Source organism: Engraulis encrasicolus, chromosome 24, assembly GCF_034702125.1.
Source record: "Engraulis encrasicolus isolate BLACKSEA-1 chromosome 24, IST_EnEncr_1.0, whole genome shotgun sequence".
Lineage (NCBI taxonomy): Eukaryota > Metazoa > Chordata > Actinopteri > Clupeiformes > Engraulidae > Engraulis > Engraulis encrasicolus.
The window spans coordinates 36,870,584-36,893,836 of record NC_085880.1 but is presented as its reverse complement, the minus strand read 5'-3'; the positions used below and the strand labels follow the sequence as shown (position 1 = coordinate 36,893,836).

Here is a 23,253-nt window from a genome sequence, read left to right as displayed (position 1 = left end):
CCCTCCTCATTCCCCCTGCTTAAGGATGCGTTCCAATATGCCACCTTGCGTCCTCCACTTGTGCTTGTGGAAGTCGTATGTCATGATAACATCACTGACAACAGCATTATATTTCAATATCTCGCAAGAGTGTTAAGTCATTTTCTCATTTGCAAACTGGATGGTAAATGAAGAGTAGTCCCCAAAAATTGTTTTGGCTAGGCTGACAGCTGGGAAACTTAATTGTTTTCTCCACGGAGGCGGGGCCAGGAGGCGGGTCGAGGCCACAAGCACAAGTGGAGGACGCAAGGTCGCATATTGGAATGCACCCGTCATCTTCATGTTCAGTCATCTTCATGTTTCCCCTCCCCCTTGGTCAGATAGTTTCTGTAGGCAGCTGTCCTCCTCTCCTCATGGTATAGCCCTATATTGTAGGCTATATAGTTTGTCTGTAGGTGGCGTAAGGTGATTTGAGCCATCAGGTAAAATGAGCCTGATAAGGTTTTGGGATTCTAGAATCGAGAGCCAATGACTACAAAGTATGGCAATCTGTTGCCACAACAGATCATGACAAGTAACAGGGGATTTTATTGGGCTTTGTTACTATGGTGGGTGGGATAGCCTACTTCTTCCAATGAAGGCTGCATCAAAAGTTGCATGGAATTTAGCATGGCACGCTAAAGTTATCCAAATTATTAGTGCAGAAATACACCAGCGGCGATCTGAGCGAGTCGCGCGACGGAAGTAATTGACTTTGTATTGAGTCGAGAGACAAAAGCGATTCTGGAGACTAGAGCGATTTGCGCGACGAGCGCGACAATTTGAAGTTGAAATCTTTTCAACTTTCTATGACGCGGTTCGGCGACAAGCCGCGACAGCCAATGACTGTATAGAGGTCAGTGACCACAGCCAATGGGAATGCTTGAATGCTTTGCCTTCTGCCTGTACGGACATACTCTAGTCTCCTCAATCTCTCGTATCGCTTGCTGCTACACTCTGTCGCTTGAATCGCGTCGCCGCTGGTGTATGGTAACTTACATAATACCAGTAGATAGAATACAAATAAAACAAAGTCTGTTTTCTGTCTTGATGGCATGAACCAGAATAATGGTTGTTAGTATGGTATATTGTCATCCTTTATGGAAAAAGTAGCCTATGTTTATGTTGTTTCAAATGTTAGCTGGATAAGATCTGGCCTGTCCAGTCCTAAAGACTTAAAATAAAATTTGAGGTAATTTTTTGAAAGCAACAAAAGATGGTTTCCTCCCCATTTACATATGAATATGTTTTTTCCTAAGACTATAAAGGCATATGCTACGGTTCACAAAAATCATCTCTTTCAAAGAAGGGTAGGCCTAAAATATCTTTTTAAAGAAACATATACAAGACCATACCTCACAATAGCCTACAGATGATTCAAAAATATTCACAAATCTGGCAGATCAATTTTGAATCTTTGAATCTTCCTTGACTAGGCCTACTATCTCTCATGTTTACACAATTAAGAAATATATTAGCCTACCGGTACTATAAATGTGTGGACTAGACTGCTCTCAGGGAGCTTACCAGCCTCGCGCTCTTGGTTTGTAAGTCATTGGTTACGGGTCTGTGCAGTTTTGCCAGATGTAGGCCTACCATAATTTTGTCCTCTGCATGATCAAAAACACATGATGTAGCCTATGATAATTTTTCAAAGTTTTCATTCAGTTCCTTTAGTTGCCTAATTTCTTCCCAAAAGCGCCCAAAAATGATGATTTTGAGGTTTTAGTGCGATAACTCAACATTTTACATCTGGCAACACTGAGTCTGACTCTGCGATGATCCCCTTTGAAGTTTGCACTGAAAGACGACAGAAAAGTCATTGGGGGGTGCGTGCATTCGTGCGTCACAGTTCAAGACAAGCCTGTTGAAACTGGCAAATTCCGGCTAAACGAAACGCTTTACATTGGTGGCTGGATACAGATTAGTTTTAAAATGAGCCTGGATACTTTCTTTAAGCAGATTTTACTGACTGAGCAGCAGGTGTCCGAGAACTGTCGAAAGCTTCAAGAAGGTAATGTTAGCAAGACATCACAACTAGCTTAGGATAGCAAGTCCTTAGCTTTGACTCTTCTTTAACCACACACTTTTAATCACTCAAAACGCCCACAACTTGCCCACCACAACTTGCGTGATTCCATTCTTCTTTTTGGCATCGAATTTGTAATGATGTAATACTAATAAGCGAAATTAAGATGGTTCATGCTTGGGATGGAGCAATAAAACTATTAGCCTTTTTTTTTCTGGGGAGAATGTCCGAACAAGAATGACATTTATTTAGGCACTTTAGACGAGTACATAGGCCTAATAAAATAACAATGTGAAAACAAAACACCCTACACCCCAGAAAGTATTATTTTAAATGCTAGGCTACTTGTTGAAATACATAGAAACTGAGTAAAACAACATTTCCATTATTCCAACAGCGAAGTTTGCGATTGCAAATGGTCAAGAACAGGTTAAAGTCCATAAAGAACAGCTGGACAGCCTAACTGAAGAATTAAACAAGAAGGTATGTATTAACGTTTCTTTGAATGGCATTTCAGTGGCTTGTTTTGGAGAAAAGTGATGCGACGCAGGTGCCCAAAATAGCCGTATGTCACAAGTCATGCATGGCTCTCAGGGACATATGGGTTCGTGAATGATGACGCAAGATGAGACAGTCTGCAGAGAAAATCTCTGATAGAACCACCACACACAGGTCTGTGCCACCACAGCTCTGCCCAGAAAAAAAACATCTATGGAACTAATGTTATTGGAAAACATGGCGAAGTGCGCACACATGCGCATGCGCCATCACGACCATGAACTTGACTTTCACATGACTTGGACTGGAGTGAGACTTGAGTCAGAATTTTGAGAATTTCATTGTAAACGTGCTTGCCAGACTCGCCCGACTAGTCTGAGCGAATTAGCCAAAAAAAGGGTCAAAGGTGGAAGTAAATAAAGCGAAAGCATATTTGGTATCATTTGAATCGTTGTTTTCTGTAGATTACGAATATTTGGTGCCTACAGCGCAGATTTGTACAGAAAAAAAGTTATGGAGCTTTGAATGGAGCATGGTACAATCTTGGCTCAAAAACGATTGTGAGCACATCTTGATATTAGCTGATATCTCCTAAGTAAATTGAAAGATATTCATCAAACTTGGTGTATTTACCCACTATGTGTCATTGAAAAGTTACAATGACAATTTAGGTCAAGAGGTCAAAGGTCAAGGTCATAAAGGGTTACATATGGAAATGACATGCCGTATTGAGTTCATGTATCCGAAGCAGGCTAATGGTTGTTTACACTCAAAGGTTGAAGTAAATAAAGCGAAAGCATATTTGGTATCATGTGAATCGCTGTTTTCTGTAGATTAAGAATATATGGTGCCTACAACGCAGATCTGTACAGAAAAAAAAATACGGCGCTTTGAATGGAGCATGGTACAATCATTTTTGGCTCAAAAACGAATGTTAGCACATCTTAATATTAGCTAATATCTCCTAAGCCAGTAGAAAGATATTCATCAAACTTGGTGTATTTACCCACTGTATGTCCTTGAAGACCTAGAATGAATATGGAGGTCTAGAGGTCAAAGGTCAGGGTCACAAGGGGTCTCATAGGGAACGAACATTGGAACGAACATATTGGGTTCATGTTTCCAAAGCAGGCTAATGGTTCTTCACACTTAAAATTTGAAGTACTGTAACTAAGTGAAAGCATATTTGGTATCAATTGTATTGTGGCCCTGGTGAGTCCCTATGTGGAGCACATTGACTTAATGACCCTCTTTTATATAGAAGAATAAAAAAATCGGTTTGCCATTTCTGTAGGCAAATGTGCCAAACTGTAACTGACAGCCAAACTTCCCATTTGTCCCTCCCTTCCCAGAGTATCAACGTTACCCTTTTACTTTTGTGTCATGTATTGATATGCCTATCCATGGTCAGTAAAAATAGAAGTCTACACATGCATTTTTATTTTTAGCGAAATATCTTTATTTTTAGCGAAATAAAGTTGCTATAGGCTACATGTGCATGTTCATTTAAAAGATGTATGTTAAGTAATGTTAAAAAAAACAAACAAACAAAAAAAAAACCCGAATACCGTAGGAAGCCATAAAAGGGCATGTATAAGGATTGACATGTATTGCATTATCTACATTTTGTATGAAAAGGTCAACCCCTGTATTGTGAGGTTGTTGACAACACCCAGTCCCACAAGTCAAATTGTAATTTCCGGTAACACTTTATTTTAGGGACACATCTATTAGCACTAATACATACAATATTAATGCCTGTGTAAGTAACTTGTAAGGCATGTACTAAGCAAAATAAGACAGTTGTTAAACATGTATTCACAAATGTCTTGTTCATGTCCAATTAGGGATTTATTACTAATATAACGTTAGTAAGGACCAGTAAGCCTATATTTCTATTTATTAGTAAGTAGTAAGTGGCAGAATACAATGTGTATAAGCTCCCGACACACTGTGTGAACAAACCCTGAACAGTGTGAAAACAGGTGCGGAATAAGGGTCCCTATTCTAAAGTGATGCATTGCTCACCCCAGATGGCTTAGGGCCCCCACTACCGGTCCCCCTCATTACCTAGGGCCCCCACACCACCCAGGCCTGCACTACCTACCCCCCCCCCCCCCCCCCCATATCAGCAAAGTGTAAGGGTATATTAAATAATTCTAACACCTTCAGCTGACTCATCCAATTTTCTCTTGTTCATATTAATATGAGTAAGGGTAGAGTCGGGGCCCTAGGTAGTGCGGGGGCCCTATGTAGTGTGGGGGCCCTAGGTAGTGCAGGGGCCCTAGGTAGTGCGGGGGCCCTAAGCAATCTGGGCTGAGCAATGCATCACTTTAGAATAGGGACCCTTATTCCACATCTGTTTTCACTGTTTTACCAGGAGCTTATACACATTGTATTTTGGCCCTTACTGCTTTCTCATAAATAGAAATCTAGGTGTACTAGGTCCTTACTAAGGTTATATTGGTAATAAATCCCTTATTATATATTATATATATTATATAAGACATTTGCGAATAAATGTCTAACAACTGTCTTGTTTTGCTTAGTACATGCCTTACAAGTTACTTACACAGGCATTAATATTGTATGTATTAGTGCTAATAGATGTATCCTTAAAATAAAGTGTTNACTAATTTCCTATATAGTACAGTAAGGGATGCACAGGATTGTGCAAAGTCAAGCAGCCACACCACGGCCTCTGACAAACTTTCTAAACTTTGTTTTTAGAAGATGGGACTGTTTTAAAAAGCATAACTTCTCCCTCTCTCACTCCCTTTCTATTTCTTGCTCTCACACACACACACACACACACACACACACACACACACACACACACACACACACACACACACACACACACACACACACACACACACACACACACACACACACACACACACACACTACCCCACCTCAATTTCCTTGCCAAAAAACGTTTAAAACACATAAGCCCACATGCCCTCTGTCTTTCTGTCTTTTTGCCTGGGATGAATTTCAGTATTAAGTTGTACTCAGTAAGCTTAATGTCTTGATTCATTATTTTCCATGTCACTGCCATGGATGATGAAATAGGGCTAGAAGAGGGATCTGGCATACGTGCAGATCTTTGCATTATATGTCAGTGTGGTGGGGATCTGGCATCTTGTTCCACTGGATTGCAAAAGCTGATTGACTATAGCATTGCTATAGGCAACAACACACTTACCACATTTTGTACTGCTAAATTGGAAGACAATGCCAGCGTTAATATACACAGAAAATGCCAGAGGGTAGTGGGCAACACCTTATTGACCATTAAACGCAAAGCAATGCGGACCACTGATAGCAGTGATGCAAAGACAAGGAAAATTACAAGAGCATATAAAGATGTGGTTGACTGGATGAAGCAATGTATGTATTGTGGTACGTATTGAAATACTGCAATGATCAGTTAGACAAAAATGTTTCCCAGGTCATGACTATGGAGTATAAAGATTGTGTACTTTCAGTCTGTGCTGAACGAAATAATGCATTGTCAGAAGAGGTGAGATGCAGGGTTATCAACTGCATTGATCTGGTACAAGCTGAAGCAAAGGTATCAAGTGGATCAAAGACCATAATTGATGGAGGAGCCCTACTGCATAGGCTGAAGTGGATGTTTCAGGAGTTGTTTCAACATTATGCATCTTATCTGAAGACAAAGTATGGACAATGTCATGTGGCCTTTGATGGCTACGAAAGTGGCCCCTCAACCAAAGATCATGAGCACTTGAGGATATCTGCAAAGATAGCCCCAAACATTACTATAAGCAGTAATGCAATTGTTCAAGTAACACAAGAGGCATTTTTCAGAAATTAGTCCAATAAATGCAAGTTCATAAATGAGCTGGCCAAGGAATTCAGGTTGTCGGAACATCAGGTTGTCGTACAGCAAAGTGATGGCGACGCAGATGTTTTGATAGCTGAAATGGCTTTGAGGTTGGCAAAAGAGGGAGAGTCTGTAGTTGTCGTTGCGGATGACACTGATGTCTTCTGTATACTGCTGCATCATTGGAATTCGACCATGGGTGACATATTCTTCAGATCAGAAAGGAAAGGCCGGCAGAGGAACCAAAGAGAAGATCAAGTATGGAATATGCGTGATGTTTCAATTGCCAACCAGTCCATCAAGGAACACATGCTCTTCATTCATGCCTGGGGAGGATGCGACACCACTTCTGCAACATATATGCAAACTTCTGTTACTACAGTAAGCTTGTTTAAAATGAGCTATCATGTTGTTTTTGATGTACTGAAGGTTTGTTATAGGGATTGGGTTTTATTACATCACTTACGAACTGAAACTATTACTTTAAATCTTGTACTAGTGCAGATGTTTGGAGTTTTATAAAAGCATATTATTTTGATTTTCAAAGACAACTGCATGAACATATGATGTAAAGCAGTGTTTCCCAACCTTTTTTGTCTTGTGTACCCCCAAGCCTTTTTCGTGGTGCCATGAGTAACCCCTAAGTCAAGTTCTATACCGCTTTCTCTATCCCAATGTAACTGAGCTACATGTATTTGATAAAATTACATGATGTTTCCAAGTACCCCCTGCAGTGTGCTCGCATACCCCTAGTGGTAAGCTTACACATACCCCTGGTTGGGAAACACTGATGTAAAGGTTGAAACAACTGTTATTTTGATATAGAAAATAAACTTCATTGTGTTTTAATCAGTGTCTTTGTCTTTTTATGTCAATTCACATGTTAATGCTATAAGCTGTTACTGTAAGATGTGAGCTACATTAAGCGGTAACATCATGACCTTTGACCTCTACTTTTGACCTTATGACCTTTAATGCCTAATCAGTTTATGTATAGGGTTGACGACCTGTTGTGGGTTTAATAACAATCTTTCAATACATTTGAGAGGTTAAAAAAACAGATATTTTATGTCAAGTATGACCTTGCGTGACCTTGACCTTTGACCCCCGAGACATTAACTCCTCCTACTTTCATCAAGAACTTATGGTGAGTAAATATACCAAGTTTGGAAAAGATCCTTTCACTGGTATGGAAGATATCAGCTAATATACCTATTGGTGACATCATACGATTTTAGCCCAAAATGCATTATAATGTGTTACATTCAAAGCTGAATAACTTTTTTTCTGTACAAATATGTGCTGTAGGCACCTGAAATTCTTATTCTGTATAAAATTACGGAAAGATTGATACCTAATATGCTTTCGCTTTATTTACTTCCACCTTCAAACCTAATTCGCTCAGACTATACCTGTAGGTATGCGTTTCGGGAGCTCCAGTACTATGTGTGTGGTGTAGTTCCGCTTAGCTCCACCAGGGGGCTCCGGGGTCACACACACACACACACACACACACACACACACACACACACACACACACACACACACACACACACACACACACACACACACACACACACACACACACACACACACACACACACACACACAGAGACTAGATAGAGAGAGAGAGCTGGGGCCGGATTCACAAAAGTTTTCTTAAGATAAATCTTAGGAAGATTCTTAACCATGCAGGTAAAATGGGACAACTGCTTGTCTGCTCCCTTTCATATAAGTAATGGGGTAAGACAGGGGAGTATTTTATCACCCATATTATTTAATTTTTTCATGAACGACCTGTCTCATAAACTAAGATCATGTAAAACTGGCTGTATGGGCAGTACAGTTATTAACCATCTTATGTATGCCGATGACTGTGTTATTTTTAGCCCTAGCTCAGCTGGTTTACAGCAGCTCCTCAATGAGTGTTCTATGTATGGGGAGCTGCAAGATATAAAATTCAATGAGCTTAAAAGTGTGATCATGATATGCAGGACTCTGGAAGACAAGCACATGACTTTCCCTGAATTCAGACTTTCAGGTAAGGTCCTAAACACCTGTAGGGAAGTGAAATATTTAGGACATGTTATCACTGACCAACTGACAGATGATGAAGATATTTATCGTCAGTGCCGTATGCTGTATGTGCAAGCAAACATATTGGCACGAAAATTTGGTAACTGCTCTGTAAATGTTAAGTTGACCCTCTTCAAGACATTCTGTTCTCCATTATATACTGCGCATCTATGGTTAAACTATAAAAAAGCCAGCTTCCAGAGATTACAAGTGGCCTATAATGATGCTTTGAGGATACTTCTAAGAAGACCTAGATGGACTAGTGCAAGTGAGTTGTGTGTGAGCCATGGAGTCAATACACTGTCTGCATTATTGAGAAATATAATGTATAGATTCATCTGTAGGCTGAATGACTCTAAAAACCATAATGTTGTTGCAATGATAAACATTTCATACAGTGACACTCGCTGCACATCCCAGTTTTGGAAGCACTGGTATAAGTGCTTACTGTAAGAGAGTCAGTATGGTTGTTTTTTAAAGTTTATTTTTATATTGTTTGTATGCTATATGTCTGTATGTAGTCTTGTCCTGTTCTTGTATCTTATCTGTGTTCTTTGCCTGGATGGACCCAGAGTCTGTAATAAAGCAATCAATCAATCAATCTTAAGAAAAAAACTAAGAAGTTCCTAAGATTGATCTCAACTGAAATTCTTCAATATTTTCTTAAGAACAATGCCAGTTCTTAAGAACTTCTTAATTTCTTCCTCACTTAAGAACTTTTTAGAATAATGCTTCTTAGTTGCCATGACAATAAACAGGATTCTACCTGCCCCAAACACTAAGTAAGCCTAGAAAAAAACTGCTGGTAATAATGTAATACATTATCAGAATTATTTCTATTACATTATTACTATGATAATTATTATTGTAATAACAATAACAATAATAATAATAATAATAATAATAATAATAATAATAATAATAATAAATGATAATAAAAAATGATAATAAAAAATAAAAACAATATACTTTTTTTATAATAGAGGATATATAAAATGTAGGCCTATCTAATATTTTAGTTGAACAAGCTGACTACATTCAACACTTAAAGTCCCATTGAATACAAGCTTGTTGACTAAGTGAAAAAAAATATATATTACACAAAAAAATATTACACACAGTCACAAAACATTTATAATAACCATATATTATACTAAAAAATATTTTGTTGAATTGTGTTTTGTGAAAATGGGTTCAAATAAATAAAATGTGACTGTTAAGACAGGGTGTAGGGTTGTCTTAAATTTAAGAAGAAAACTAAGACCAATCTTAAGAAAATAGTCTTCAAGAATCCCAGTATTCCTAAGTTTTTTCTTAGGGAAAATCTTAGGAAGAAAGTTAAGAAACAACTTAAGAAGTCTGTTTGTGAATATGGAATCTTCTTAACTTTTGACTTAAGTGAAAAGTTAAGAGAAAAGTACCAGTTAAGAACTATTTTGTTCTTAAGATTCTTTGTGAATCCGGCCCGGATGGGTGAGAACCAGGCTATAAACTTCCAACTTGACTTTGACTTGGATACTATTTATTCAGGCTTGATTTGAACTTTGCAGTTGTGCTCAGAATCTATGGTGACTGGTTAAGAAATTTGGAAAAAAAAGAAACGTGTAAGTTAACTCGACTTGGCTAGTGCTACTGTTGCATGATTTAATAATACCCATTATGTTTTCAGAAAAACTGTCAATGCGAATCAAAATAGATAATTTCAGTTCAGTTCTGCAAAGAATAGTAATTCAATTGCAAGTGTAATACAAATCAATTGCAAGTCAAATTGTGAATAACCTTTGTTTTTGTTTGTTTGTTTGTTTGTTTTGATTTGTTTTAGGGTTATCTTCTTACTGAGCTGACTTTGCAGCGTAACCTTCTAAAACAGCTCAGTGAAGAGCTGGAAAGCAGAAGAAATGAGATTCAACTGCAGCAGCAGAGGTTCAGGGATGACCAGGTATTCTGAAAGGACTACACAGAAAGCAAGCCATGCAAATGTTTCTTGTGAAAGCTATAAGAATTCGATCAAAATTACTTGAACAAAAGTAGGTTTTCGGTTCATGCTTAATGCTTGAGATCTGGCCAAGCATAGTTGCACTTAATTGTTGTTTTGTCGTGGTATCACAGAGGCTTGTACAGACCATAAAATGGAAAGGTTATCTGATGAAGGTCTAATACTGAGCACAATGTCAGTTTCTACACAGTAATGTTTCCAAGTGTTATGCTGTTGCAGTCTATACTGCTTACAAGCCTTGTTTACCCTTGTCTGCTATCTTTGCAACATGCTTTACAAACCAATATTATTTTTCTTACACCTCAATTGAAAACACGGGTGACTATCGAGTTGAAGAAGCTTACAATGTTCAGTTAATACATGTTTTGTCTTGTCTTTTAACGTTTTTTAAAGGAGACACTGAAGAACTGGGAGGTGGAAGAACAAAAGGCATTCCTGGCGGAAGTCAGAGTGTTCAACAGTGAGAATTGTGTGCTCAGTCGGAGGCACACGGCCCGGCATCATAAAAACTCTGCTGAAATGATCAGAGTGACCCAGGAGGCCCATGACTTGTGTAAAGGTGAGGAGGAGAAAAGAAGAGGAAATATAATGCATCCAATTAAGTTGCATTTGTGTCATATCGGAGTGTGTAGAACCGTCTGCACTCAAAATGGAGAAAATTGGAAGGTTGCTGTAGGTGTTTCAGCAACTGAGATCAAACACGGTCTCAAGACTCTCATCTTTTGTTGTCACCTTCCTCATATTAAGTCTCACAAATAAGAGGAGGAAGCAGTGAAACTGGACCACATATTATGTCCCTTCTTCGCCATTGTCAAATGCTGCTCAAGTCAGTGCCTTTTTCTCTTAGATGTATTCATGCATGCATTCTTTGACTTTATTCTTTGCCTTTATTTCATAAGAGTAGGAGACAGTATACACATTTTTCAGTTTTTTGTAAATACTATATACTTGCATGGAAGATAAAGCATCCTACCATTTTTCTAGATGTTAAAGACACTTTTGTCAAGTTGTAGCCACCAGATTTTACAGAAGCCATTGAATGAATCAGGCCTACAAAATGTATTTAACTCTCAATCGAATCCTCTCTGAATTTGTATAACTTAAATAGTTGTGTGAGTGTGTCATACATCAATTTTCTCATATTGGGACTTCGATATTATTTGTGATAGTAAAGTAAGCTCAACCTCATTGGAAGTTTGCGGGTTAAAATCAATTCAAAGATGTAGTGAGGCTAGTCATATATGGCTGTGAACACCAGATGGCTCTACAGCCACGTGAAATACAGAGCCGGCTCCTGTGAAATACAGATAATGCTCATTAATGGGAGCGTGGGGAGCAAACATGGCGTCCTTTAAACATGTGACCAGCCCAGAACCAATCAAAATAGCGGGATAGCTCAAACGTTCGAACCCATAGTTGGCCAGACTCTCTTAATATACGGTTCTGGTGAAATAAGTCTTACAGCAAAGTCAGCATGCAATACCACTGTAGACCAGCAGGTGGCTCTAGGAGCACATGCTCAACAGAGCCTTTAATAAAGACGGCTCTGATGCTCAAGACTTTCTACCCTGTAGCCTCACGTCACGTCTTATTCTGTTGTAAGGGACTGCTTGAGTATTTGAGCAGCTCTGAACAGTATCTTGACTTAATATTCCCAAATTTATTTTTGCCGTTGTCTCAGTGGGACGTGGAGGATCAAATCTGCCAGTTGATATGCCATTTATTACAATATTGGAACACAGCAAAATAATAATAATCAAAATAGACCTGTAATCTGAATGCTGTCAACCGGTATTTTACATCAATCAGTAGAACTGTGGAGACCAATCAGGACCATTGAACTATGTAAACCAATACACACATGTGAGCATTTTGATTGAATTGAGTTATATGTTGATGAATCATCCTTGTGTCATAGATGGTGACATAGTGGGCAGCCATATTCACATATTGTAGTTTACACTCTGTTTGCCGTTCCCAACATGCCTCTTCAGCGAGGGCGTGATCCTTAGGCCCAGCTCTTGTTTCACACAATACTGCACGCATCTCTGCATTTTGTTGCATCACATTGCAACATGTCAAGCTCTGTCTGGTCACAGTAATATATTGTTTACCTGACTCTAATTTATTGTACTGGATTTTCATGCTATTTGTATGTCCTCCTACTGGTGAAATGCTGCTTTTCATGGCCAAGGCTTACTTGCAAAAACAGACTAAGAACTGTCTCAACGTGACTTCCCTGGTAATATATAGAACAAAATAAAATAAATGATTAAAAAGGGTTACATTTTGGTCACACGCGGCAGGCCTGGGTGCAACGGTGACATAGCAGTCCTCCTTATATCCTGGCAGAGCCCTGGCACCCTGCTGCTAGACTTGTAGATCAAGGGACTCTGGTTGCCAGATGAGGCTGATGATTTCCAGCCCAAAAAATGCTCAAAACCCGCCTAGAAGCACAAAATCCCGCCCAATTCTTGTATTGATTTCTATGTCAAAAATTGGGCGGGTTTTTCTGATAAATGCCATTTTTACCCGCACATGGCCATCCTAAGCAGCACAATTGGGCGGGAACCAGCCCAATCTGGCAACACTGCAAGGGACTCTGGGCCACTGGCTAATCCCAACATCCATGATGTCAGCACGGGCAAATTTCAGGCAGCGCCTCTGCTGTTCCAACGTGCAGGCTGGACTGGTTGTCTGGAATACAGGGCATTTGCCCAGTGGGCTGGCAGACCTCAAGGGCTGATGCTACTGTTGTTTTTTAAAATAATTTTGTTAAAGGTGCACTTTGTAATCTTTTTAGTAGTTTATTTGTCGAATCCATGCTGGCCATTCACAAATGTTACCTTTTTCACGGAGACTAACCAACATCGAATTCTAACAGCGTTTTCACACCTGGTCCCTTTCAGCTACATAAGCGAACTCAGAGTAGTGACTCAGCATTTTTGCCACATATGTGAACGCTCCAAAGCATACCCAGACACCTCAGAAGCTCGGTTCGCTTATGAGTTCTGACTAGTTACACTTGTGAGTGTAATCAATTAAGGAGGGCTCTAGAGGACCGGGTGTGATAAAAAATAAGAGTGGCACACCACATAAAAGCCTACCAGGACCAGAAAGATCAGGAAGTTCTTTTTGTAATTCACTCACAATATGAACAAAAACAGAACTAAGTCCTTTTGTTGTTGGTTCTCTTTTTAGTCCTCTTAAAAAGGACTGAGTTTGGTTCACTTAAAGGGGACCAGGTGTGAAAACCCTATTACCGCAGAAATACACCAATGGCGATCTGAGCGAGTCGAGCGACGGAAGTAATTGACTTTGTATTGAGTCGTGCGACAAAAGCGATTCTGGAGAATAGAGCGATTTGCGCGACGAGCGCGACGATTTGAAGTTGAAATCTTTTCAACTTCCTATGACGCGGTTCGGCGACAAGCCGCAACAGCCAATGACTGTATAGAGGTCAGTGACCACAGCCAATGGGAATGATTGAATGCTTTGCCTTCTGCCTGTACGGACATACTCTAGTCTCCTCAATCGCTCGTATCGCTTGCTGCTGCACTCTGTCGATTGAATCGCATCGCCGCTGGTGTATTTCTGCGGTTAGTATTCATTATTGCTGTGTCTCAGATAGTGCACTTGTGCACTTCAGGCACTGTTTTTTCAGTGTGTAATTAATTCGCCATGACCACTGAAACATGAACACTGAAGTGCAGAGGTGCATCATTTGAGATCCAGCATATGACTGTGAAAATTTGATTTTTCATACATGAAAAGATGGATCTTCTCCATGTCCACTATTTTCAATTTCCAGAAATATACATTTGTAGCTGCAAAACTTACTGTACTTTGATCATACTACAGAATATTAGTTTATTACTTAGTAAATATTCATGAAAAATAGGCAGCACAGTTTCAATGAGCAGTATACGTATATTTACAATACCTACTTTGGCCACAATCCTACACAGTGCGTATGTGTGTGTGTGATATTTGTCAATGTCTAATGAAAGTGAAAGCCCATTGGGAAACTCCAACTCCCATTGTCATTGTGACACAGCACTCCACAGCACACAAGTGAACACTGCACACAACGAAATTGCATTTATGCCTCACCCGTGCAAGGGGGCAGCCCTCAATGGCGCCCCTAGGGAGCAGTACCATGCTCAGGGCACCTCAGTCATGGAGAACACTGGTTGATTACTCCCCCAACCAACCTGGCAGGTCGGGAGTTGAACCGGCAACCTTTGGGCTACAAGTCTGATGCCCTAACCGCTTACCCATAACTGCCCATAATAGTATGTATGTTACGTTTAACTGTACATTGGAGACTGGTCAAACACAATTTCAAACTTCTGTGCTAACCCTGTTACATAGATTTTTGACAATAAAGTGCACTTGACTTGACTTGACTTTTAAGGACCGTCCCACATTATAGAGCAGGCAGCCCCTGCTCTACCTTCAACATAGACCAGTGTTTCTCAACCTTTTTTTAGGCGAGGCACCCTTTCAGTTCATGAAAAATTTCAAGGCACCCCAAACCAATAAGCCGTAACATGGCATCGCATCCGATACCACAAAATCTTACAAAAGTAACACATTTAGAGACGTCACACGACCTACGTTCGAAGTTGCAGCTGACTGGGGCGACCCATATTTACTTTATTTTGCATAAATGGCAGATTAAAGATTCCACTGACTAGCATTAACTTATCAATTTATACAAATATGTATTATATTACATAATTTATTTATCAGCCACGTTTCCGTGGCACCCCTGAGGGGGGGCCCCGGCACCCCTGTTGAGAAACACTGACATAGACAGTGGACTAAGTCAGTCCAGATTAATTACAGAGGTCTATGCCAGTGTGAGGGGCCAGTGGAAGCCAAAATAAATGTCCTGGCCGTTTTTTTTGGTGCCAGTCCAGCTGTGGGCAAATTTCAAGCAGCGTCTGGTCTGCGCTGTTTCAGCGTGTAGTGGGAAGTGTAGCCAGTGCCACTGCAGATCACAGTCATGGTAGCAGACGCCTGATGATGTACAGACACAAAAAGAGCATATGGAACCAACCTGCCCCTTTTGCCCCCGTGGAGGGTGCGCAGTCGTCTGTCTGAGTTGAGCAGAGTGAAGAGGTTTGTTGTTAGGGTGTTAGGCGTCTCCAGGCTCATCTGGATATTCTCGTTAAACTCCCTCTTGTCTTGGTTTGCAATCACTGGCAGCAATGCTCATACCATTGTCCTGTTTGTTTAGCCAGCAGCTGCATGCACGAAACGAGCACTGATATCTCTACACACCATACCAGTTGTCTGTTTCTTCTGCCTGTAATGTAAAATCTGGACAAATAATGTGTTGTCCCATTTCTGATATACAATAATATAATAATATAATTATATATAACAATATCATGTGTTTCTATTTACTCATAGTACATTTCCACCATCTCCCACAGCCAACTTGTAAGGGTAATGAAGCTAAAAAACCTTATACAGTATAGAGGTCATTTCAATTACTCACAAATTCTCTTTGTCTGCCTATTGCACTGTGGCTAGTTAAAGTAATCATAGTAGTAGTAGTAGTAGTAGTAGTAGTAGCAGTAGTAGTAGTAACAGTAGCAGCAGCAGTAGTAGTAGTAGTAGTAGCAGCAGCAGCATCAGCAGTAGTAAGTTAGTAGTAGTAGTGTGACGGTGGTCATCTTGCACCTGTTCACCCCCCCCGGGGATCGAACGTGCGACCTCGTCAACTACAACGGTTCGGCAATGGAAGACACAGTACGATACCGCTGGGCCAAGAGACTAGTCTCTCGGCCCAACGGCACGAGACTGTATGAGGCTATCGGAGGGAGGTTTACCAACGTTCCACGCCAACTCTGTGCTAGTTAGCCTCCGTTACACTCTCCCCCTTAAACCTCACTCCCATCCCGGGTCATACGGCACCACTGTGACGGAGGTCATCTTGCACCTGTTCACCCCCCCCGGGGATCGAACGTGCGACCTCGTCAACTACAACGGTTCGGCAATGGAAGACACAGTACGATACCGCTGGGCCAAGAGACTAGTCTCTCGGCCCAACGGCACGAGACTGTATGAGGCTATCGGAGGGAGGTTTACCAACGTTCCACGCCAACTCTGTGCTAGTTAGCCTCCGTTACACTCTCCCCCTTAAACCTCACTCCCATCCCGGGTCATACGGCACCACTGTGACGGAGGTCATCTTGCACCTGTTCACCCCCTCGGGGATCGAACGTGCGACCTCGTCAACTACAACGGTTCGGCAATGGAAGACACAGTACGATACCGCTGGGCCAAGAGACTAGTCTCTCGGCCCAACGGCACGAGACTGTATGAGGCTATCGGAGGGAGGTTTACCAACGTTCCACGCCAACTCTGTGCTAGTTAGCCTCCGTTACACTCTCCCCCTTAAACCTCACTCCCATCCCGGGTCATACGGCACCACTGTGACGGAGGTCATCTTGCACCTGTTCACCCCCCCCCCGGGGATCGAACGTGCGACCTCGTCAACTACAACGGTTCGGCAATGGAAGACACAGTACGATACTGCTGGGCCAAGAGACTAGTCTCTCGGCCCAACGGCACGAGACTGTATGAGGCTATCGGAGGGAGGTTTACCAACGTTCCACGCCAACTCTGTGCTAGTTAGCCTCCGTTACACTCTCCCCCTTAAACCTCACTCCCATCCCGGGTCATACGGCACCACTGTGACGGAGGTCATCTTGCACCTGTTCACCCCCCTNGGGGATCGAACGTGCAACCTCGTCAACTACAACGGTTCGGCAATGGAAGACACAGTACGATACCGCTGGGCCAAGAGACTAGTCTCTCGGCCCAACGGCACGAGACTGTATGAGGCTATCGGAGGGAGGTTTACCAACGTTCCACGCCAACTCTGTGCTAGTTAGCCTCCGTTACACTAGCAGTAGTAACAGCAGTAGTGGTAGTAATAGCAGCAGCAGTAGTAATAGCAGTAGTAATAGCAGTTGTAATAGTAATCAAACACAGATTCATTCAGCTCATTATAGTCCTCTTCAGTTCTTCAGTTTAAAAAAACAAACAATTTCTCACTCATCAGCTACAATGACCAGTTGACCACATTACAACACATTCACTTAATCCTTAATCTTTTTGATCCTTTGATCTTGGAGTCTTATCCTCATGTACTCTTTCTCTGTAGGCTCTGGCTTATGTAGTCTTTGTCTCCTTAGATACCCTCTTCTGTCTATTCTTATATTTCTAGTGCATATTTCTATACTATTTCTATGGCATATTTCACAAGAAGGCCTGCATCATTATTGCTGTTTCCTTTCGTCCTTAAGGTGTACATTGAGGTTGAGTTTGAGGCGTCTGTGTGGTCCAGTTTGTAGTCCACCCAACTCAAAGTTATAGGCTAAGCTAAGAGTTCCACTTGACAAGTCCCTGATTTGTGTACTGGAGCACAGGGCTGTAGTACTCGAGACTGGACTTAACACTATTTTTCTATGGACTTGGACTTGTCTTGGACTCGCTATTAGTTGGACTCTGACTTGTCTTGGACTCTCTTTAGTGTGTCTCCTAGATTCTAATATGGAGCTTGAAATCCAGTAACATAGAAGTTTGTCTTCACATCCATGGCATATAAGTTACTTTCAAACATTCACATTATTGACATTCATACTTTTCATTGTTTAATTGTTAATTACAATGCTAATTGTTGGATTGGATCTTTTTTTGGACTCCATCTTGTCTCCGATTCGAACCTCATTGGACTGGGACTTGTCTCAGATTTGACTATTCTGGTCTTGGACTTGTCTTGGGCTAGCCTAGCGAGCTAAACCCATACAGCCCCCGGGAGTAAATTCAATTTGCGGCCTCTAGGGGTGTCTAGATTTCTAGGCTAGTCTTGGGCACTACAGAGGTGGACTTGACTACAGCCCTGCTGGAGCATATACTGTCGCAGTCAGTAGTGTTCGAAAAATGTTTTTTCAAGACCCATTGTTTCCAGACCATTGTGGATAGGGCTATGCTTCAGTGGTAACACTTTAGAGAAGACTTTCTTCAGTTCCCACGTGACTGTGCCCCAGAACAGAAATAATGAAATTGGGTTAATTTTAGATCATGTATTTATATTAGTGGGGGTAAGACACGATTTCAAAAATGAGTGGTGATCATTGCCAACTGATCTTGTGTTGGAACGGAAAGATTTTTTTTTGTGCGAATTTCAGTGTTCTATAATCCTATAATTTGATATGGTAATGTATTAATAATTAATCTAATTTCATATTTTATCTGTAGACTTGGAAGCAGAAGTTAAGGAGGCCGTTTCCCTGACAACCTCCCTGAAAGCTGAGAAAATGGCAGTTAGCAGGAAGCCTCTTGAAGACAAACTTTGCCTGAGGTAAGCAGATTTGTTTTTAAATCTACTCAGAAGATTTTCCTGAGATGGATATACATAAAAATGAAACAACTGTTTAAAATAAAACTAGGTCATTGTATTCAGGGCTGGCACCAAGTGGCAAGGGGGCACCAAAGAATCATAGCAGAGGGGGCGGAATTCAACCAAATAATCGTATCATCAGATTCATGTTTTAAATTAATATTATCATCATAGCGAAAGCACACTGCCAATAAAAACCATGTGGGCTTGAGAAAAAGGAACAACTATAGTTTGTATCCCCATGCCAACCTCCAGCCTCTAACCCTGTGCGCTTTGTATTTGCTTGTGATGTTGGCTTGATTATGTCCTCTTTTGAAAGTCGCTTTGGTTATAAAGCGTCTGCCAAATGTAATGTAATGTAACCCTATTTTTTACCCTCCCAGCACCATTTCTAAGTGGTATGTTCTGTTCAATAACACTCCACACAAGACGATGCTTGCATGTTGCTTGCTTATGTTTGGGAAATTGTTAAAATGACATTTGTTTAAGTTTGTAGTTTAAGGTTGGAAGCGATCTTTGATACTAGTTGTTGCAATACTTAAGTTTAACCCATTAATGCTGGATGCTGCATACGTATATGCTGCATTGACCTTGGTGCATAGACGCTGGAGTCAGGCTCATGAGATTTGAGATTTTTAGATTAAAAATATGAGTAAGACATTCACAATATGAATAAGACATTCCAATGCAAGAGTTTTTATGTGAGTTTTTTCATGTTTTTATGTGCTTCTGAGGCTGAGATATTAAGGTTATTATAGGCTGAGGGCACCTTTTCCTAATAAAAAGGGCGGTTTTTTTTTTACAGGTGCCTTAGGTTACAATGGGTTAATACAGTATCCACCATTATACAAACCTTCAACATATTATTTCCATCACAGACTATTATTGTTGATGTTATTTTTTTGGTGATTTTCATTAGGTAGTAGAAGCTAAAAACGTTGGCTTTCTTCAGGGCCAGTCCACTGGGCCTCCAACTGTAGCCCAGATCCTGCAGGGCAGCTGTAGAACTCGATGTAATTAACACAAAAAAGTGTGTCAGATCCTGTTTCACACTGTGAAACATGTTCAGTAGGTACCATCTTTAATATAAAGAACCTCTTGTCTTCTTTTTGCAATTAATCTGGACAGAATTTCCATAGACGTCAAACTCTGGGTGCCGGTTAAGTCCTTCAGTGTCTCTTGTGCCCAAGGACGTCTGTTCTGTCTGTTTTGCTCGGTGGAGTATGCCAGAGGCTAATCTCAGCTGTTCAGGTAGTTCTGGCATCAGTCAGTTTGTGTAAAGCATTCAAGGGAGTCATCGGATGTTTCTTCTTGTCATGTTCTTTATTAGCGTGTTTTTTTTTTTTAAGTGACCGTGGCATTCTGACATCAAACTGATGAAAGAACAAAAACTGCTGGTCTTTGTCATCTGTTCTTTTAAGGGGGGTCATGACAAAGCGATGTTTGACAGCATTATACAGGATATTCATTAACATGCAGATTAGTCTCTGTTGGTCCCTGCACTCCACCCTTTGGCCACACGTAGCACTAATAACGCTGAAAACACACACGCAGACAGAGGATTACCCCTGGCAACAGCCACCAATTTCTACTTGGCAAACAGTGGTGATTTTAATTGCCAGCGCAGTAGTTGGCTGGCAGACATGTATTACTTTTTTTGCAATAGCAGATTCTTGTGCGTTTCTCACTTAGTTTATGGAGGGAAAAAAAGTGTGGAACAAACTGACCAAGAACATACTCGTTTGAGTTTAGGACACTTGGGTGGCATGTTGGAGTCCGCCACTGTTGTTTCGTTTTCAAATCATTCTTAAGCGGAAACACCAATGGCTGCACTTTAAAATACAGTATATAGCCAGATATATTTATTACATTTTTCCAACTTTTACAACAACATAGATTATACTGTATATACATACATCAAGCAACATGGAGTGGAAATACATTTTAAAATTTAAACCGAAACAAAACAACATTAAAAAGGAGCTAGAGAGAGAAAGAGAAAATAAAATAGAGAGAGAGATTGTGTGTAGAAAAACCCCTCCTACAATACAATCAGAAAGTTGAAATAAGCAGCCTATGCATCTTGTACATCTTGCTGGCTTTTAAAAGGAACAGTCCATCATGTTTCAATAATAAAGTGTGTTCTTCTCTGTCCTGAGATGAGCTCCTCCCGACCTGCCTCGTCTTCGGACGAGCCCCCAGTCAGCAATGCGAGCGGCCCAAACTCGTTAGCATTAGCTTGGCTCAGCTTTGCCGATGGACTCATTCGGTACCTTAAGTTAGAAGTGACCAAATTGTTCCACATGCTCCCTGTTTAAACACCCCTACACGACTAGTAAACCGATCCAAAAGTTGTTGCACAAAATGAAACATGGCAATTTCTAACCTAGATAAAGAAATGGCACTGTAATGAAAGGCTGACAAGAACACACTTTATTATTGAATCACGGTGGACTGTTCCTTCAAATAAGTCTGTGAATTGTTCCTGTAACTTGTACCTTGTACCGGTAGTTTCCCCTTTTTAGCATAAGTCCGTTTTTTCATGGGTAGTGTTGGAGAGACTCTTGAACCAGACATTGACAGAAGGTACCTCCATGACTTTCCATGAGATGGCTACAGTGTGTAGGCTACGTAGCTCATTGAGACTCCCACATTCTTTTCACATTTGCAGCGTTTTAATTACGACGTTTCAGTCGATTGACCTTCTTCAAGTAATTGGAATTGGGAATTGCTTGAAGAATGTCAATAGACCGAAATGGCGCAAGTAAAACGCTGCAAATGTGAACAGTGTGCGAGAGCTTTCTTGTGTCAATTTTGGTGACCCAGGGGTTCCACTCCTACGCACCTGGCCTAAGGAGGTGTGCAAGAATCCTAAAAAATAGTACAGTGTGTAATTAGCACAAACTGTATAGACCATCTTTTTATACCAATGGCTGCCCTTGGTGGGTATTCATGCCAGTATTCTTTGAAGGTCAATAGAGTGATTAGTTGATTACTTTGATAATAAGGGTCAGAAAGGCAATGATCTGTGATTTTTAAAAAATATTTTCTTACTCAGATTTACTTTTATTTTTCAGGACAATGCACATTAATGAACATATATACATACACACATATATGTAAATACACCAGATTATAGCATAAATGCTAATTTCCATCTGGTGTCCAAAATAGGCAGGCTAGGTGTTTACAAGCAAAGAAAAATATGTTGTTTAGATATCTCCAAGTTATCTGCACTTTGTTTTACCACAGACTAAAGGAGGAGGTGGGCTTGCACAAGGAGGAAAACCTTCTCCTCCAGCACCAACATCTATCAGCCAAAATACAGCTACTGGAAAAGGTAAAGGACTCCCCGTATGAAAAATAAATGCATGAAACTAACAAAATGCTTTATATGGGGTTGAGGAGTCTACTATAAAAATGGTCCATTTTTTTGTTTTCCTCGTATAAGGAAGGCACACATGAAACACCTTGTAAGTGGGTATATTTTCCTCTGAGAAGCACTTGAGTTGTCATAGGATCTCTGCAAAATACTGTCGTTGAGAAAGGAAGGTCACTCTTATTCTTTCATGATTGTACTATTGGGCCTTCAGGTTTGTAATATTCTGATATGAATGATTTGTATCCATAGAAATTGCTCCACATGGGTTAAATATACTGAAGATTTCCTGGCAGGAAAAGCAGACAAATCCAAGTGCAAACCATTTTTGGACTGTTACATGAAAATTTCAAGGTCTCACATTTACTTTCAATTTCTTTTATTATATTTTCCATGCGCATGCATAGTATACAGTTATATACCCTCTTGAAAAAAATAAATGGCTGCAACACAAGAAAGTCAAAAGTGTCTGAGTACTAAGTTGTCATTTCATCTCAAATAGGCACCCCAAAAAATATTACAGTTGTTGTACAGTGTGCCTGCTGCTACTTGACATTTTATAGCGGCTGTGAAAAACTGCAAAGCAAAGTGGCAAAAGAAGCGGCCCTCCTCCTACTGTAGGTTTTCCAGCCGGTTTAGTTCTCATGGCTTGACAAAGACTTGAGCTGTAACCCAGTGGATACCAAACTTTGAACCTAAAAACGTTTTCATGTATTGGGTGTTCTTGGATGAAGGGGGTCAGTCCAGTTCAACAAAAAAGTTTAATCCAAGAAACTCGGGGGCGTTGTGGAGCTCTAGGGGGGACGTTGAGAAGAATACAGCTGAGAGGGGGTGGTGCTTAGTTGACGTTGAGAGGCATTAGTCAATTTATTTTTTTAATACTAAGGGGGGTGTTGTCAGGCTTATGATGAGGTCAATGGGGGCGTTGAGTGGCTTGTGATGGGGCAAAGGGGGCGTTTGTTCAAAAAAGGTTGAGAACCACTGC

At 40.7% G+C, this 23,253-nt stretch overlaps 1 protein-coding gene across 2 annotated transcripts; it reads left to right on the top strand.

The window, feature by feature from the left end:
- The first annotated feature begins 1,792 nt into the window (after positions 1 to 1,792).
- Positions 1,793 to 22,721, top strand: LOC134440998 (coiled-coil domain-containing protein 172-like). Of its 2 annotated transcripts, XM_063191182.1 has the most exons (7): positions 1,793 to 2,032; positions 2,445 to 2,530; positions 10,294 to 10,410; positions 10,861 to 11,026; positions 18,748 to 18,850; positions 22,142 to 22,229; positions 22,521 to 22,721. In XM_063191182.1, exons 1-7 carry the CDS (start codon positions 1,954 to 1,956, stop codon positions 22,539 to 22,541), a joined length of 660 nt encoding a protein of 219 aa, XP_063047252.1. In that variant the 5' UTR covers positions 1,793 to 1,953; the 3' UTR covers positions 22,542 to 22,721. The 2 variants fall into 2 exon arrangements, with proteins under 2 accessions (XP_063047252.1, XP_063047251.1); XM_063191181.1 differs by lacking the exon at positions 22,521 to 22,721 and having other exon boundaries at positions 22,142 to 22,507.
- Positions 22,722 to 23,253: the final 532 nt, after the last annotated feature.

Excerpts from the sequence above, each read along its gene's own strand:
- LOC134440998 (XM_063191181.1), top strand. The coding sequence starts at position 1,954 with ATGAGCCTGGATACTTTCTTTAAGCAGATTTTACTGACTGAGCAGCAG. Across the intron at positions 2,531-10,293 it reads CTGAAGAATTAAACAAGAAG|GGTTATCTTCTTACTGAGCT; the intron begins GTATGTATTAAC and ends GATTTGTTTTAG. Across the intron at positions 10,411-10,860 it reads AGAGGTTCAGGGATGACCAG|GAGACACTGAAGAACTGGGA; the intron begins GTATTCTGAAAG and ends CGTTTTTTAAAG.